The sequence below is a fragment of the Delphinapterus leucas genome, chromosome 8, assembly GCF_059928025.1.
Source record: "Delphinapterus leucas isolate spDelLeu-1000000601 "Yukka" chromosome 8, BTC_Dleu_Yukka2, whole genome shotgun sequence".
In the NCBI taxonomy this organism is placed as follows: Eukaryota; Metazoa; Chordata; class Mammalia; order Artiodactyla; family Monodontidae; genus Delphinapterus; species Delphinapterus leucas.
The window spans coordinates 60915435-60933885 of NC_143136.1; the positions used below are offsets into that span (position 1 = coordinate 60915435).

Below are 18451 nucleotides of genomic sequence, written 5' to 3' on the forward strand. Positions count from 1 at the left end.
ATCTGTAAACTGAAAACTATAAGACATTGATGAAAGAAATTGAAGAAGACATAAGTAGAAAGATATTTTGTGTTCATGGATTGGAAGAGTTAATATTGTTGAAATGTCCATACTACCCAAACTGATCTATAGATTCATTGCAATCCCTATCAAACTTCCAGAGGCGTTTTTCACAGAAATAGAAAAAACAATCCTCACATTTGTATGGAACCACAAAAGACCCCAAACAGCCAAAGTAATGTTGAGAAAGAACAAAGCTGGAGGCATCACACTTCCTGAATTCAAACTATATTGCAAAGGTATAGTATTCAAAATAGTATGACACTGTCATAAAACAGACGTAGCTCAGTGGAACAGAATAGAGAGCCCAGAAATAAACCCATGCATATATAGTCAATTAATTTTTGACAGAAGAGCCAAGAATGCACAGTGGAGAAAGGGTAGTCTCTTTAATAAATGGTGTTGGGAAAACTGGACAGCCACAGGCAAAAGAATGAAACTGGACTCCTGTCTTAAACCATACACAAAAATCAACTCAAAATGGATTAAAAACTTGAACGTAAGACCTGAAACTTTAAACTCCTAGAAGAAAACAGAGAGAGTAAGCTCCTTGACTTCAATCTTGGCAATGATTTTTTGAATTTGACATCAAATTAAAAAATAAACAAAATAAACAAAAGCAAAAATAAACAGGTAGGACTACATCAAACTGAAAAGCTGCACAGCAAAGGAAACAATCAACAAAAAGAAAAGGCAAGCTATGGAATGGGAGAAAATATTTGCAAACTACATATCTGATAAGGGGTCAATATCCAAAATATACAAGGAACTCATTCCACTCAGTAGCAAAACAAAACAAATTAAAACGCAATTAAAAAATGGGCAAGGGACCACAATAGACATTTTTCCAAAGAAGACCTATAGATGGCCAACAGGTACATGAAAAGTTGCTTAGCATTGCTGATCATCTGGGAAATGCAAATCAAAACCACAATGAAATATTGCCTTGTACTTGTTAGGATGTCTGTTATTAAAAAGACCAAAGACAACAAATGCTGTCAAGGATGTGGAGGAAAGGGAACCTGTGTACACCGTTGATGGGAAAGTAAACTGGTACAGCTATTATGGAAAACAGTATGGAAGTTCCTCAGGAAGTTAAAATAGAGCTACTGTGATCCAGCAGTCCTACTTCTGAGTATATATCCAAAGGAAATAAAATCATCTCAAAGAGATTATCTGTACTCCTGTGTTTACTTTTTTTTTTGTACTTCTGTGTTTATTGCAGCATTATCACAGTAGCCAAGGTGTAGAAACAACCTAAGTGTCCATTGACAAAAGAATAGGTAAAGAAAATGTGGTGTGTGTATATATGTGTGTGTGTGTGTGTGTGTGTGTGTGTATATATACGTATGTTATTCCACATTCATACAATGGAATATTTTTCAACTTAAAAAGGAAATTCTGTCGTTTGCAGCAACATGGATGAACTTGGAGGGCATTATGCTAAGTGAAATAAGCCAGACATAGAAAGACAAACACTCCATGGTATCACTTACATGTAGAATTAAAAAAAAGAAGTTGTACGTGTAGAAACAGAGTAGAATAGTGTCTAGGGGGTGGGAGAAATAGGAAGAGGCTGGAAAAAGGGCACAAACTTTGTTATAAGATAAATAAGATCTGAAGATCTAATCTATAACATGCTGATGATAATACTGTATTGTATAATTGAAATTTGCTAAGAGAGTAGAACTTAAGTGCTCTCATCAAAAAAAAAAAGATAAATATGTGAGGTGATGGATGTGTTAATTAACTCAATGGTGGGAGTCCTTGCACAATATATACATATATCAAATCATCACATTGTACACTTTAAATGTATTATAATTTTATTTGTCAATTATACCTTAATAAGTTGAAATTTTTAAAAAGCAGAAGGGGTTGGAAAGAAAACTTTGTCAAATCATGCTGGTTGTTTATTTTGTACTCTATCTTTCATACATTTTTACCAGTTGACTTTTAGTTTCTCTACTTCTATTGGTCTTTTCAAGACCAATAGAATATTTGAATATTTATAAATATTTCAAATTCAAATATTTACATGTGTGATGATGGATGTTAAAATGTTTAGATGTTTTCCACAATGTTGTTATTAAATTTTTTAAAAGTTAAGATTATTGAAAGATTTAGTAGGTTTGATATACTTGTCTCTAGCCTATCAACCTGCTAAGAAAAAATATTTTAAAAACTTGTTTTATTGTTAAATATCATACAAATACAGAAAACCATATAAAACAAATGTATAACTTAATGAATTATGAGACAAACACCTGCTAAGGCAATTTTAATGTCTTTGAATTACTATTGAGATATAGAAAAATATAATTAATTAGTAAAAGGGTGAAACTTCTATCAAAAGCTATTTTAAATGTCAGAAAAGGGTAAATCAACATTGATTTGTAGGCTTTTATAAATGAATGGCAATGCAAATTGCCATTACAATATTTACAATATTAAATTATAATATTTCACTTTGTGAATAATATTTATATATTTAGATAGGAGTATTATTTCCAGAGTTGCAAATAGTGTGAAAATGACATCTAATAGCACTATTATTATGTTGTGATAACAGATTTATTTGGATTATGTCATATGTCCTCAGGGCAGAAATGCTCTAAATTTTGACTTTTATATAGTCCTTAGGGTATTACTAGCACCTTTTTTTTTGATATCACCTATTACAAAAGTCAGCTGCCCAGTAGTTTAAAAGTTCAGAGATCTTCTGTATTATTCTACAGTTTATGAGTATCACTCAAAGCCACACAGAGTGATAGCTGAACACTATTTATGCAGTTTGTTATTCATAACTTTCACGTTAGAATTTCAAGCTTCAGTTGGTTGAATCTGCGGTTGAATTTCCTCGGATGTGGAGAGCCAGCTGTAATTCAGAAAGTACTCTTGGATGATAAGAATGCCTTCAAGCAGGAGAGTTACTAGTTATTTTAAAGGTAGAACTTAAAGCACTGAAAAGATACTCTGAAAAGTTTTCAGTGATGAAAACTTCTCAAGTAAACAAAGGTGGTTTTTCCTCCCTTTTCTTTATTGACATTCTGTGATTCACTTTTCCTAAGGAGTAACATGTAGTATATTTTCAGGAAAACGTGCTTTTTAAAAAAAAATGAAGAGTTTTGTTGTACATTCAGAGCTGTATATTGTTCATTTTTGTAGTAAATGCATGTAGGGGAAGGATGTCTATCCTTCTTTTCTAAAACATACACTCAGGATGTGCTTTAGTTAACCTAAGGCCCCATTTCTAACTTTCCCTCCAGGAACTACAATTGGAACATGCAAGACAAGCCTTTGCACTGAAAGACAAAAGCAAAAGTGGCATGATTTCTGGTCTGGATTTCAGTGACATCATGGTTACCATTCGGTCTCACATGCTTACTCCCTTTGTGGAGGAGAACTTAGTTTCAGTAAGTAAAAAGCAACCACTTCAACTTTCTGTTTCCTTAAACCTTTGAAACCATTGTCCTGGATTGCATCCCTGGGCCTATCGCACTCTCAACTATTCTAACTTTATGCTTGGTTGGTAATAGGTAAACAGGTGTGTGTAAGGGAGGTGGTGGTGGGGGTGATAGTGAATAGTCTTTCCCCAGATCATAGCTGCTTTTTTCAGCACCACCATCTTGCTCTCATGTATTTCCAAATTGTTTATTTCCATTTACAGAGTCCCCCTAAAGAAAACAGGGGAGTTTGTAGACAAGGGTGTGCAGTTACTTTTTCCAGTGGGCAGTACTTCTCTCAGACACTACTGCCTTCACCTTTGGCCTCTTTCCATCCCACCAGGCTCCCAAAGCCTTGCTATAAGGATGGCTCCTTCATTTGTTGCCAGCAGGGTGCTGTTTGCTAGAGGGATCATCACTGGCCTCTACACTGTTTTAATAACCATGGCTGTGGCAGAAGGTATGGAGGAAATATGTGGGCGTCAGCTTCTGTGGCTCACTCCTCTCTCTGCCCCTTCACCTGTGCATTCAGTCTGCATGCACCAGACAGTTTTTTGTTCTCTAAACTGCTAATCTCTGTAAAGCAATCATCTGGACCAATAGCAAACTGATGTCATCCACTTCCTCACAAAGAATGGTGAAACTGTCCTCACTTATCAGTTTTCTTGTTCATGTGTTGTACTTATGTATAAGTTTTTGATTGCTGCTTGTTTTAAATGGAGGGAAGCCAATGAGTGCTTTTGTTGTTTCAGCTGAAGATCATTATCCCTGATTCAGACCGGGGGTAGAAAGATCAACTTCTGTTCTTTTTCTTCAGTGAATTTGAACATGGAGCATGTCACTTTCTCCTACACATTTCACCTCCTTGACACTCATCTCCCACTCCCCTACCCTCACCTCATACCCCAGCCAAAAAATGAAAGGAGGGAAAGAAAGAAAGGGAGAGAAGGAGGGAAGAAGGAAAGAAAATCCTAGAGAGAAGGACTCAGTGCCTTGGGGTGAGGGGACCCATTTAATCTTTTCCAGTTGGGTTAGATAGACCTGTTATAGCCTCAGTTTACCAAATGCCATCTCAATTTCTGGAGGAATGTGTTAAATAATTTGAGTCTGGCGTTTGGGTCGCTGGTATCCAAATTCAGGCTAATACAAATATCATATATATTTAGGTTAATGCATGTGTGTGAGGGATGGTGGGGGTGGGAACATATGCCCAGCATTACCTATACTGTCCTTAATGTAGACCTTTATGATTAAGGTTGTCACACTGGTATTTCTATGAGTATTTCTTTTGAGTTTTTAATAGAGAATGTTTTTAATCATCTGGGTTCCTCTGCCTCTTGGCTTAGAAATTAGGCTTTTGCAAGCTATGAAAAATATTCACTTTTGAGTTTATGTCCAAGTGTTGGACAGAGGGAGAAATTGCTTCCTCACCCTGTAGAGGTAATGAAGGCCATATTGTCCCCCATCCTTCCCCAGGCATGAGAGAGCCTCTTTAGCGCTATTCTACTAAAGACATGATTTATATCCCTAGACTTTCTCTACATCTTTTGGAGCTTTTGGTAGTTGTACCTTTTGTGATAGAGATTCAGAACCTAGCGTGGACTGTTTTATATCTTAACTATAACAATAAGCTTAGAAAGGAAAAGATTAGGAGAGTTGACATAGTGAAATAGTCTTAAAATTTAAAGTTACCACTGGTTTTTGTATATGTGTGTGGGGAAAAAAGCAAGTTTAAAAAATGCTCCTTATATTGTACATTGAGGTTTGGATTATCCAGAACTAGCAGGAGTTCCATAGTTGAAGGTCTTGAAAATCCTGTTTAAATAATCATTGGTTTTGATCTGTGATAATTGTATTTGTTGTTTTTGACCTTATAGGTAGATGAACCATGAAGTCCAACTTCCAGATGTTGCTTTCTTCCTTAACACCTAAATTACATAGACTTCCTTGAGGGCATGAAACACACTGACAGTGTTTTAGCACGATACCTTCCTTGTATTTATGGACTGGCTGTTAATCATTTTAGTAATGAAGACTCCTTTGGATCTTCTTTGAGAAAAGTTCAGTGTCCATAAATGTATTTTTTTGGTTTTGTTTGTTTGTTTAACTTTCTGTGTTGTCATTTCCTAGGCAGCTGGAGGAAGTATCTCACACCAGGTTAGCTTCTCGTACTTCAATGCATTTAACTCCTTACTGAATAACATGGAGCTTGTTCGTAAGATATATAGCACTCTAGCTGGCACAAGGAAAGATGTTGAAGTCACAAAGGGTAAGATTTTTAAAATATACATTGATTCGAATCTCAGCATTTTCACTTTATCTAGGGAATGAGGTTGGTCTAAGTTTACTACTCTGAAGCCAGATCTAGAAAGTATGATACCATGTATGTATGCTTCACTTGGACCATAATGGTCTCCAGAAATTCAGGTGGATTTAATGGGATGCTGAGGTCAGGAATGGAAAAGTGGCTTTGACAGTTTTGAAAAGAACCTTGGCCCAGTCTGTCAAACAGGTTAGTGGCAGCGGCTTGTTTGTATGAGGAAGGAGTTGCCACAGAAAGATGGGCAAGCCTACTCCTTTTGCTGAATTGTAGTGGGAAGTTTTAGGTGACTGGAGAAGAGCCAATTCTTTTGTCTTGTAACTCTGGAGACCAAATCAAATAAACAAGACAAGAGAGAGGATCCTAAAGAGATTGTTTTATCTCTGAAGTTAATTTATCTTTATCTGCTTTTAGTGTTTCATCATCTTAACATTTTATCTTTTGCCAGCTTTCATACTTTTGTGGTTATTTCTATATAATTGAACTTAGACATTGAAATTCAGTTTTAGCCTTTTAAAATAATACTGAAATGTTTTTAGCTTTCAGATAATAGTTGGTTAAGGTAGAAGTTTGTTATATGTTAAGAATCTTTTAAGATTTTAAAATATTTTCTTTTTCTTCCAGAGGAATTTGCCCAGAGTGCCATACGCTATGGACAAGTCACCCCACTAGAAATTGATATCCTGTACCAGCTTTCAGACTTATATAATGCTACAGGGTAACTATTCCAATAATTCTTCATGATATTTTTTAGAACAGTTATTTTAACGTGAAGCAGTGGTGTTCTTTTAAACAATAGTTTATTCAGCATATACATTTCAAGAAAGAGAGACAGACAGATATGAGAAACAGGGGAGGAAGGAGAGACAGATGAAGACAGACTAAAGATAGGGGGAGATGGAGGGAGGGAAAGGGAAAGAGGACAAGAGGGGAAAATAGAAAGAGGAGGGGAAGAAAAAAGGGAGGGAAGAAATGGAGAGAGAGGGTAAAAAGAAAGGGAGTAAGGGGTTGAAAGGGAGTAAGGTGTGAGAGAGGGAAACGGGAAAGGAAGAAAAATGATAGAGGAGGGGGAGAGGGAAGTGGCAAAAAGTAAGAGAGGGACAGAAAAATTGATTTAATCTGGACTCTAGAGGTGTTAGGAATTTTTAGTGATTTGTGGACATTTGCCTAAATTTATAAAATAAATTGAAGTACATGTTCAGGAATCTTATAATCTTTTTGATTCATTGTGAATGGGGATTTTACTAAACAGTATATACCATTTTGTGTTGGAGAGTATCATTTTCTTGAAATATGCCTGTGACATTATCATCATAGTTAAGCTCAGATGTTTTATGCCTCTGTTTTATAGATTGAGAAAACCCAAAGCACATAGAGAGTATTTAATGTGCAAAGTCTCATGCAAATCCAGATGAAAAACCCTTGTCTTTGGGCACCCAGTAGGACCTGTGTGATCTGCTAAGTGATCAGATTTTATTAGTCACCTGTAGTAGTTACTTAAGTGTAGGCATATCTGAAAAAATGAAGACTGAAGACTGAAGACTAATAGAAGTTGAGTGTACATAGATGATTTATTACCTTCATGCTACATAATGAATTGTTGAGCTGGAGATGATACTGGATAAGCCAGCCCGTCTTTGGTGATTGACATGAACTATCAGGCCATGTCTCATCCATCTAGAATTCACATTTTTAGTAAAGGTATTATACCTCCATGATAATAAACGCTTTCAAAAAGTGCTTCTCAAAACTGGATCTGACGTGACGTACTAGCTAGTTCAGGGAATGTACTTATTTTAAAGTAAAATTTTTTTGAAACAGTAGTGCATTCGCGTAGTTCAAAACTCTTAAGAGTTTAAAAGAGCATGCCGTAAAAATGTCTCCCTTCTACCCTTCTCCCTTTTCCCCTTAAAGACAACCGGTATTTATCACTTATTTTTATCCTTCTCAAGAGACTTTGCACTTATGCGTATTTAATGCATGTGTGTATGAACTGTCAATGTTTATACTTTGCTTCTGGCAAGAATTATTTCTTTAATTTTATTATCTGTCTTTGGAGTCATTAAATTTGTGTACTCCACATTATTTCTTTAGAGTCTTTTGCTTTTTGTGTGGCAAGCAGCGTCTGAAGTTTTTTTTATTTCTCTCACTAAAATGATCTGTGTGCATAGAGAAATACTACTTTTAAACCATAGTTAGTTTTACCCTCTTTTATTCTGAAGAAAGATGATCTTAGTATGAGGAGTTTGTTGGTATCTAACAGTTCTTTCTTTCCTGTGTTTTTGCCTGAAGGCGCTTGACTTTGGCAGATATTGAGAGAATAGCCCCATTGGCTGAGGCGGCCTTACCTTACAACCTGGCAGAACTTCAGAGACAGGTAGGAGGAGTCTCATAAACAGAATCACCTTCAAAAATGCCGAAGTAATATGTACATGACAGCCCCAGGCTCCTGAATCTATGAAAATTAAAAACTGCTTTACAGAAAGATTTTACTTAGCTCAAAGACTACCTTTATAGAACTTTTACGCCTACCCTCACAGAGTATTTTATGGAGCAACTAGATTTATGTTTGTGGTTTTTTCTTTTAGCTTATTAAGATGAGGAAAATAAGAGTGCAGACATACATGGGCTTGGCTTCCCTCCTCCTAGGAGTAGCATTTTTTTCCTTTCATTTGTCTAGTGACATTTAAAGATAAGTGTTAAGTTCATTTTGTGTCATTAAACTGATATTTATAGGGTTTTTAAAATACAAAACATTCCTTTACTGAAATAAATCTTTCACTGAGAATGTGTCTTATAGGTTACAACAATAACACAGGAAAACTATCTGATTAATGAATCAGAAGGAAAACCTTGATTATTATTACATTTTTGATAATATTAGTTTTTTGTTTGAGTGATAAAAACAATAGCTCTGAGTCCTATAAAGTTAATGCAGTCTTATTTCTGGTTTCAAAAATACTGTCTTGGTGGGAAAATAAACCCCATGATATTAACTTGAATAGTGGAATGGAGCAGTTTTTAAAAAATCTGATTTAAGCTGAAGCCCTACTTCTGGAGCATTTGGAGGAAGCCTCAGTTGCAGCAATGGTCATATAGTTTTGGGGGGGGGCGGCGGTGAGGGTTATAGGAGGGCTAGTCCTTGTCTAATACACATGAAACCCGTGTCCCTCATGATTCTTTAGGAGACTGTGATGCCCTTTGAGGCTAGGAGAGATGGAGAGGGTGTGGGGAGAGGGGGGATGAAGACAGGAGACAAGAAGAGAGAGAAAAAAGCTACATGGGCGTGCCATGGAAAGAGACCAAGTCTGCTTTTTCTTTACTGCTACCACACTGTTGAATAGCCACATGTGCTAGTGAAAGATCTAGGTATATAAGTGTGGTTCACTGTGGGAAGTTTCAGTAGCAAGTCTTTCTTCTACTTGAACTCCATGGAATGATGGTTCTGCCTCTGAAACGAATTAGAATTTCCAGCTTTTCTTTGTATAATAAACAAGAACTTTTGTAGTCAGGTAAGTAAATTGAAAATGGAAAATAATTGCTTTTATATCTGCATTTTATGTTAATACTTTTCTTGGCGTGTGTAAATTAAAATATATCTGTAACCCACTGTGAGTTAGCCTCTTTAGTAGCAAAAAACTCTTATCTGCTGACATCAAAGTTTCTTTTCGTTACACGTTCTCAGATCCTTTAAAAAAATAGATGGATTTATTCCAATTCATTGATTTATAGTAAAATTTAATAAAATTATTTAAAATTTGAGATGTATTGAAATATTTAAAGAGTTCTTACTGAATTTAACTTCATATATTGTAGTACACATTTATAAAAATTTATTCTTGAAGTTTGAAAAATTGCATTTCAAAAGGAGATACTTTTTAGTGTTACAGGTCTATTAATAGAGCTTTCCTTGGGGGTGTCCTTAATATTTGTAACTGGGGAATATCTCATTTAGCTTATTAAAAACAATGTGATGAATTAAAAAAACCCACTCATTTCCTCCTTTCTAAGCCTTTCTGCCACTCTTTTTTGTTTTACCTGCCTTTCTTGCCCCTAGGGATTTTCCTGGAGGCCATAAATGAAAGTTACTTTTGTAATCTTTGGCGCCCTAAGTCTGCGTCACTCATATTTCTGATTCCTTAGGAAGGTGATGTAATTCTGATACTGTTGGAAATTGTTTTGAAGACAGATTCGAAGATGATGTGCCTTCAGTGGCAGCACTGGTGCTTTTTATGCTGGCATGGATGGCCTCAAAGCTCTTGTCAGATACTTAGAAAATGGGCAGTGATAAAAACCACTACTAACTCTTCTTACCCTTTGTTTCTGATTGGCATCCAGGATGGTGGTAGAGTGCCTTCTCTGCCTTTTCTCTAACAGTAGGATGGCACAGGGATCTGCAGTCTCCAGAGAGCATGTAGAGATCCTGGGTGTTCTTACATTGGTCTCAAAGGAGGAAGGTCAGAGACTGTATTATTTTTCCTTTCACATATCAGCTAGATTGGGTAGTCTTATTGCTGAGGGTTAGGAATAGAGAAATAAAATGAAGATTTTAAATCTATTTTTTCCCTGTAAATTAGGGTAAAAACAACACCTGGGAAAATAAAAAAAGAAGTCATAAATAATTTTTAGAATTTCATAGAAATAGATTTATGAAGATTATGTAAGAGGGATTCAAGTTAATATCCCCAGTTATATCCATTGTAATTCTGACCTTTACTGTCCTTGGCATCTGGTACAAGTTTCTGTGGGCCTCACTTTCTCATAGTAAAATTAGTACCTGCAGATATTTCTAAGAATCCTTTAAGTTCTTGCATTCTGTAAAAGTTATGTGAATCAATAGATTTTTTTCTTTTTCAAAAATTTTAATGTATCTTCCTTTTTCCTTGTAGCATTAAAAGCTATGTAAGGAATATAGGCTAGGACCCAAGTAGAATAATATAAAAATATGCCTAAGTTATTATAGCAAACAAAGTAATAAACTTTCTGCAGTTTTCAGTCTAGAAACAGGTTTTTTCAGTTAACGTATTTTAGATTTATGAGGCATTCTAAGGCAGCCATGTAGACTTCAATTTTAGTGACTGACTTGTTTTTTAAAATTCTCTAAGCCACAGAATTACATTAGTGCTAACCATAACTGTTTCCATGTCACTTTCAGAAGACATTTTTGATTCTCTTATTTTTTCTATACTACCAAATATGAATACATGATTATTTACATTTTGTATGTAGAATGTTCCTCTATAGGAATTTACTTGAAACTTAGATAAAAAATAGGAAGGGACTTCCCTGGTGGCGTAGTGGTTGGGAGTCCGCCTGCCGATTCAGGGGACACGGGTTCCTGTCCCGGTCCGGGAAGATCCCACATGCAGCGGAGCGGCTGGGCCCGTGAGCCATGGTCGCCGGGCCTGCACGTCCGGAGCCTGTGCTCCGCAACGGGAGAGGCCACGACAGTGAGAGGCCCGTGTACCGCAAAAAAAAACCCAAAAACAACAACAAAAAAAACAAAATAGGAAGGAAGGCATGTTTTGTTGTTATCTCAATCAATGAAAGTTGTTATGAAAGCACATATGCATGATGGAGAATCTGTGAGTTCAGAAGTAGAAGTTATGAGAGAGGCAGAGGTTAAGAACTTAGGGACTGATTATGTAACATCTTTCCTTTCTCAGTTTCCTCATTTATTAAGAAGAGACAGTAGTATCCATCTCATAGGGTTATTGTGAGAATTACATGAGATAATGCACTTACACCTAGTAAGCATGCAATAAATGTTAACTGCTATTACAGTTGTTGTTATTGTTGTTAAATATGAGCAAACTCCAAGTTGGGCTCAAATATAGACATGACACAACTGCTTCATCCACCTTCATCCACTTTCCTTAGGTGGAAGGGGATGGGAAGTGAAGAAGAATTCTATCTTTGTATTTTCTTCTTTATTGCCTGAAATGTTTTGCTTTTAAAATTTTTGTGCTGGCTGAAATTCTACGTTGTATTTTTTTTTAATTATGACTGATATATATCATATAGAAAAAAAATTCTCACCCCATGCCATACACAAATGTACGTTCCAGTTGGGATGTTCTAAACTTGAGAGCTTAGAGAAGATAACATAGGAGATTATATTCATAATCGAGAGATAAGCAAAGATTTCACAAACAGGGCACAAAATACCTGTCATAAAGAAAACGATTAATAACTTGAACTTCATTAAATTTAAGAACCTTTGTTCATTAAAACATATCACTGAAAGGGTGAAAAGACAGGCTACACAAAAGGGAAAGATAGAAGATATCCAAATGGGGAAGGGAAGAGGAGGGGAGGGGAGGGGATGGGAAGTTAGTTCAGCATCATTAGTAAACAGAAAAAAATACATATTAAAACTACAATTAGATGCTGTTTTATACTATCCAGATTGGCCGATATTATACTCTGACAATGGCAAGTGTTGTTTAGGAGGTGGAGGAATGGGAACTGTCAGAAGCTTCTGGCATCACAACTTTGGAAACTATTTGGGAGTATCAACTACAATTGAAGAGACATATATCCTGTGACCTGACAGTTCCTCTCCCAGGTGTAGTCCCTAACAGGAATAAGTACATATGTTGATTAAAAGGAACATGCAACAATGTATATAGCAGCATTATTTGCAGTAAGTGTCCATAGTAGAATGGGTAAATATGTTGTGGTATAGAGATGACCAATGAGAAAATTGGAAATTTTTAATTGGGTAAAATGGGTTAAATAAAAGGAGGTGGGTTGCAGAGAGAAGAGGATGTGACATTTTTAAAGCATGAAGTGCTTTGGAGGTTAAAGACCAATTCTATCTAGCCCAATGTGAGAATGGGTAGGCAACTTCTTTTTTTTTTCTTTACTGTATACCACGTAATTGCTTTTTCAACTATATGGGGTAAATTATCTATGATGGACCTGCTTGGGCATATAAATACTTTTTTTTTAAAGTTTTGTTTCTATGGGAAATCACATTCAAACTACAGACCACTCACACAAAGAACTTTTGGAATATAAGCTGGCTGGGGTTCTATCAGAACATTATTAGAATGATTTTTCTCTCTGTTTTCTATATAGCATTTCTTAGACAAATAGGAGTTTGTCTCTTTGTGTGTTTTGCATTCTAATGGACCTTCTTGAGAACTTTGTTTTCATGAGTAAAGAGAAAGCATTACAATCCACTTACTCTTTTCTTTTTTTTTGGAACTTTTAACCTCTGTCATCTGCAATAGTTTTACCATAAATGGAAATCTGTTCTCAAAAAGGAGGAGATTGGGTTCTATACTAGTTTTATTTATGTATTTATTAGCCATTTACCTCATTTAAAGTATTAGAATTAAAGATTTATTACAGTCTCTAACACAATTTAACCTCACCTCTCACTGAGAAAAAAGTATACATCGTCACAGCTTTGGGTTTTAATCTTGTTTTATGAGGCCAAGAGTATGGAATTCAAATTCAGCCATATTAAATTCATAGATGTGATTTGCAGACAAAAGAATTTTATTTTCCCTAAGCTTATTTTGCTGTTACAGTCATATATTTTAGTTGGTGTAAAGTCTAGCCTTCCCCTCTCCCGCCACAACCCATGCTCAGCATAAAAGACTTCAGCTTTTCCTTCCTTTTCTTCTGTCCGTCAATAGTGTGCCATTTGGAAGAGGGAGTTCTCATCGTTGGGTTGGCATACTCCATGAAGCAGCTTGGTTTGGGCAGGGTGCCTGACTTGTTAACTGACATAATCTTGCCTTATCTAATTCTCATTTATAGGATAAGGTACATTTAACAACAAAGTACAAGAACTTTCTCCTCTCTCAATGAGCTCTCGAGCCATTTCCTCATTTCCTATCATACACATACGCTTAGGCAGCAGGTGTAAAGTCATTTAAGATTTTCAACTCTTATTTTGCTTTGAAAAACACTTAATTAATCTTGTTAAATATCACCATGATCATAATCATAACCTTAAGGAAAAGAGTGCCTTTTCCTTTGGCCCATTTGCTCACGGTAGGTGATCTTCTTAGTGCTGAGATTTTCTTTCAGCCTAAATGCTAAAAAATTCAGTACACAGTCATTAATAGAGATGACAGCTACAGTAGCATTCTACTTATGAATATTCATGAAATGAAATCCATAGCATTAATTATATTAATTTACATACCTGAATATAAGTGAACCATAAGTTATAGTGATAGCTAAGCCTAAAAAAAAAAACCCCTTAGTAACTGTATATTGTATGTTTTTTAAAAAATAGAATGCAATTTAATAAGGGCAGAGGTGGCATTTTCAAAAGGCATTTGGGTATTTATAGTTAGAGATGTTTTTAGCTAAGAATTAAAGACAGTATAATCCTACAGTTCTCATAGGATTTTTTAGGGCTTATAAACATTCTTTAAAGGAAGAGCATATAAAGAAAATAGATGTGCTTGAACACAGGAGAAAGCTTTTGTATGAATAAGAGAATTAGTGGTTACTTGATTCTTTCTTTAATTGAGGTATAGGTGATTTACAATATTACATTAATTTCAGGTGTATAACAGTGATTCAGTATTTTTATAGACTATACTCCATTTAATGTTATTATAAAATAATGACTATATTTCCCTGTGCTGTACAATATATCCTTGTTGCTTATTTATTTTATACATAGTAGCTTGTGTCTCTTACTCACTTACCCTCCCTTTGTTTTTAGTTTTTTAAAAATTTTCATTGATGTGTAGTTGATTTACAACGTTGCGTTTAATTCCTGCTGTACAGCAAAGTGACTGTTATACATATATATATTCTTTTTCATATTCTTTTCCATTATGGTTTATCACAGGATATTGAATATAGTTCCTTGTGCTATACAGTAGGACCTTGTTGTTTATCCATTTTTTAAAAAATAAAAACAATCCCACAGCATTTATTGTCATCTGGTAATAACATAAAGGTGAGCAAAACAATATGAATAAATGCTTTAGAGTTACACTTCTAACAAAGGACACCTAAACAAACTGCATTGCCTTCTCAACAATTTCTCACTTCATTGATCATTTCTAGTTGGAGACAGTTTGGAGCAGAATAATGTTATCTCCTTTTAGCATGATCCGACCCAGTTGTTTTCTTGACTTTGGTTTAGAATGAATCTCTTCTGCATCATCTAATACTAGCTTCATATACTCATCAAAACCAGTGATACAGCCCTGTGTCCGCATATTCACTTGCTCATAAAGCCACACCTGAATCCGAGATATATTTTGCAAGTATCTGAAGATGAGATTGATGGGCTGCACCATCACCTTTTGCACCTTCTGGCCCTGGCCCCGGTATGCCATGGTGGAAGCTCACAAAGACCACACTATCCCACACACTCTATCCATCTGATATATAATAGTTTACATCCACTAATCCTAAACTCCCAGTTGTCCCCCCTCCCCACCCCCTGGCCCCCTTGGCAACCACAAGTCTGTTCTCTGTATCTGTGAGTCTGTTTTTGTTTTGTAGATAATGTTCATTTGTGTCGGGGTTTTTTGTTTGTTTGGTTGGTTTTTTTTGCTGTGCCGCACGGTGTGCAGAATCTTATTTTCCTGACCAGGGATCAAACCTGTGCCCCCTGCAGTGGAAGCATGGAGTCTTAACCACTGGACCACCAGGGAAGGCCCTGTGTTGTATTTTAGATTCCACATATCAGTGATATCATATGGCCCATACCCTTATCTTGCCCCTCCCCAATACTTGATTCATATTTGGGACCATAGCTCTTTTTAGTCAGTGAGTTTTAAATTTAACATATTCTTTTGAAAGGAGTCATGATTGAAAATAATTCATAATCTACGAGAATGGATTTATTTTCACCCAGTTTTGTGACTGAGAAACTTCGATTTCGGAAAAAAAGTTTTATGTGTGCATTTTTAGAAGTTAAAAACATGTATGCTATATAGGTAGTATAACAGCCACATTGGTTATAAAAGATTTTAAAATCTAAGCCAAAATGCCATAACTTGAATTTCTTTAAAATGTGTGATGTTGAACGTCATCTTTACCTCAGAGATACAGATTGCGTTTGTTTTCAACTGGATTGTCTTTGAAACAGAGTATCAGAATTAACTCATTACCCGCATTGTGTTCACTCAATATTTGAAAAACTAACTGAAGCATATTCAGTTAATATAATATTTTAAAGTGATACCGAGAAGGGTTTTGCATTAATAAATGCAAAATTAAATTTTAAAAAATCATTTTATTTCATCTCATTATTTTATAATTTCTATTTTTGTATGTTTAGATGTATATTATATGTAATTTAATAATATATATTAGATTTTTATGTATATAATTAGTACAGTAAAACATGCATATAATTTATAAATGAAATCATATATTGGAGTTAAGTGCTTACAATCTTTGCCTGCCACGAGTGTTCAGTTATAATGGAGAATGCAGTGGAGTGACAGGGGCCGTTGCTCTGCTTATTCCCTATTTCACAGTGAGACCTTTGGCAAGTCGCCTGTCCTGTCCATAGTGTGGCCATCTTACCTTTGTATGTATAGTGGACTGACTGGCAAAATAGTACAGTGTAGTCTCACTGTGGTTAGAAATTGCTGAGAGTAAAGCATCCTTCTATGGTCTCACAAGGGAATTTATTTACAGAAGATTGAAAAACACTGGACCCCTGAGGGCTGCATCAGGGCAACAGTCCTGAGTGCTTGGTCAAGTACTTTCACCTTTTGGGGGACAACAAATCTCTAAACAGTCTAAAGTTAGTATTATTATCATAGTAATAAATGGAACAAAAAATATCTTTGTGGACGGCATATTTTTTGCTGTTCTGTGAATGAGTCAAAATTAGGCTTATACTCAAGGTTTTGTTAAAATATTCTACTCTTTCCCTTATTAAATTTCAAATAAAATATCAATATTAAATTGTTAATTGCTCACTTTTGTTACAGCATGTAGATCAAACGTAATGGATGGCCATGCAGTTGCTTGGGCTAACTTGCTAGGAAAAAAATGTATTCCCTACAAAATCATGATTATGTCTTTGTGCAGTTTTTCGCCTTTTTTTATGATGGTTTCTTCCATGTATTAAATTCAGTTTTGGATGTAATAGATGTATGCTATCACCTAATTTCATCATAGTAAAGTTGGTATATTGGGACAGTTGACATTTATAAAATATGTAGTGATTTTGTTTGAAGTAATGGTGTTTGACTAATTGCCAGATTTTCCAAGGGTTTCTTATTGACTTTTCATCAAACATTACTTGTTTTCCTTCACTATAGAATATATTGAACCACAGCACTATGACAAGCATAATGAGCTTTTAAAGATCTCTGCCTACAGAGATCACAATCAAACGTTAAATATTTAGATATCAGATGCTTTTGTTCAAACAGAAATGATGCTTACTGTGGTGCAAAATTTACAAAACAAGAAGACAGATAAAACCTTTCTGTAGGCTGCTTCCCAAATTGTTTATAAATATCTGGTTTTGCCATATTTAGCTTCCTTAATTGAACTTTGAAGAGATTGTACAAATGAAAGCAAATGAGAGTAGACTAGCTTACTTTTTTCTCTCCTTTAGATTTTAGGCAAGGAGTCCCTCTCCATTAAATTATTCTAAATTATTCTAGTGAGAGTATCTAAACATTTTTATTATGCTGTGTTTTGAAAGCTCATTCAAGTTGCTATTTTTCAAGTTTTCTTATGATAAAGCAGTATTTTATTCCTTCATTTCAGACTGTTTATACACATAACTGTTATTTTCATAATGAAAATATTAAAGACTGACACACTAATATAGACAAATTATTTCAAGTCCTTTATGCTGTGGGGTACCAATGAAATAACATTCTGAACCACAATAGGTTTTTCCCATTAGCTTTATTTTCAACATAGATTTTATGTTAGAACTACAAACATGGCTAGGACAGTGGTTCTCAACCTAACTACACAGCAGAATGATTTGAAGCCTTTTAAAAATTTATAAACCCCAGGCCTCAGGGATATATATTTTAAGGTCCCTCAGGTGTTTTCTTTGCGTAGGCAGAGTTGAGGAATACATAGGTCTAGGAGAGCAAATGCTCAGTAGCATAGGTGAGAAATACTATACTTATCTATTGATAACCTCAGTGGTTGAGCTTCAAAGCCTCAAATAAAGGGGCAAAGGCTCTGAACCCTTGAAATAGCAGCTATTAAAGTTTTTCACTTTAGCCCAAAAGAGAAGTCCTTGACCTTGCTTTACATATAATCCTAACAATTCTAGTTATGTGATTTCTCCAGCCCTGACAGATGAGAAGCGGCAAAATCAAACTAGGAGGCTGTTGGTAAAAGAAGTAATAGTTGTCAAGCGTGGGAAGATAGCACAAACAGCTGCGTTAGATCTCGATGCAGAAATTGATGGACGCATGAATATGTTGACCTTCAGTCATCAGAGGCGGAAAATTATGATCAATATTATCTGATTTAGGAATCGCGATAGTTTTTATACATTTTAGAAAGATTTTAAAATTCTAAGTTGGTTAAAGTAAAGAAGGGGGAAATGATTTTAAACCTGAAATATTTACTTACCTGAAAGATTCACTTCTGTAGAATGATAGTGTATTCCCCAGTAGTAGCAGCTAAATGAGGCATTAATAGG

At 35.3% G+C, this 18451-nt stretch overlaps 1 protein-coding gene and 1 pseudogene across 2 annotated transcripts in view; one reads left to right on the top strand and one right to left on the bottom strand.

Annotated features, from left to right (window-relative positions):
* SLC25A12 (solute carrier family 25 member 12) overlaps positions 1 to 18451 on the top strand; it is a 130258-nt gene that overhangs the window by 44225 nt on the left and 67582 nt on the right. For both annotated transcript variants that reach the window (XM_022570035.3, XM_089916671.1), the window contains 4 exons: positions 3330 to 3476; positions 5637 to 5775; positions 6451 to 6544; positions 8119 to 8203. In XM_022570035.3, coding sequence (XP_022425743.1) covers positions 3330 to 3476; positions 5637 to 5775; positions 6451 to 6544; positions 8119 to 8203 — 465 coding nt within the window. The remainder of the gene's footprint in view (positions 1 to 3329; positions 3477 to 5636; positions 5776 to 6450; positions 6545 to 8118; positions 8204 to 18451) is intronic.
* LOC149748573 (small nuclear ribonucleoprotein E pseudogene) lies at positions 13892 to 16928 on the bottom strand (annotated as a pseudogene).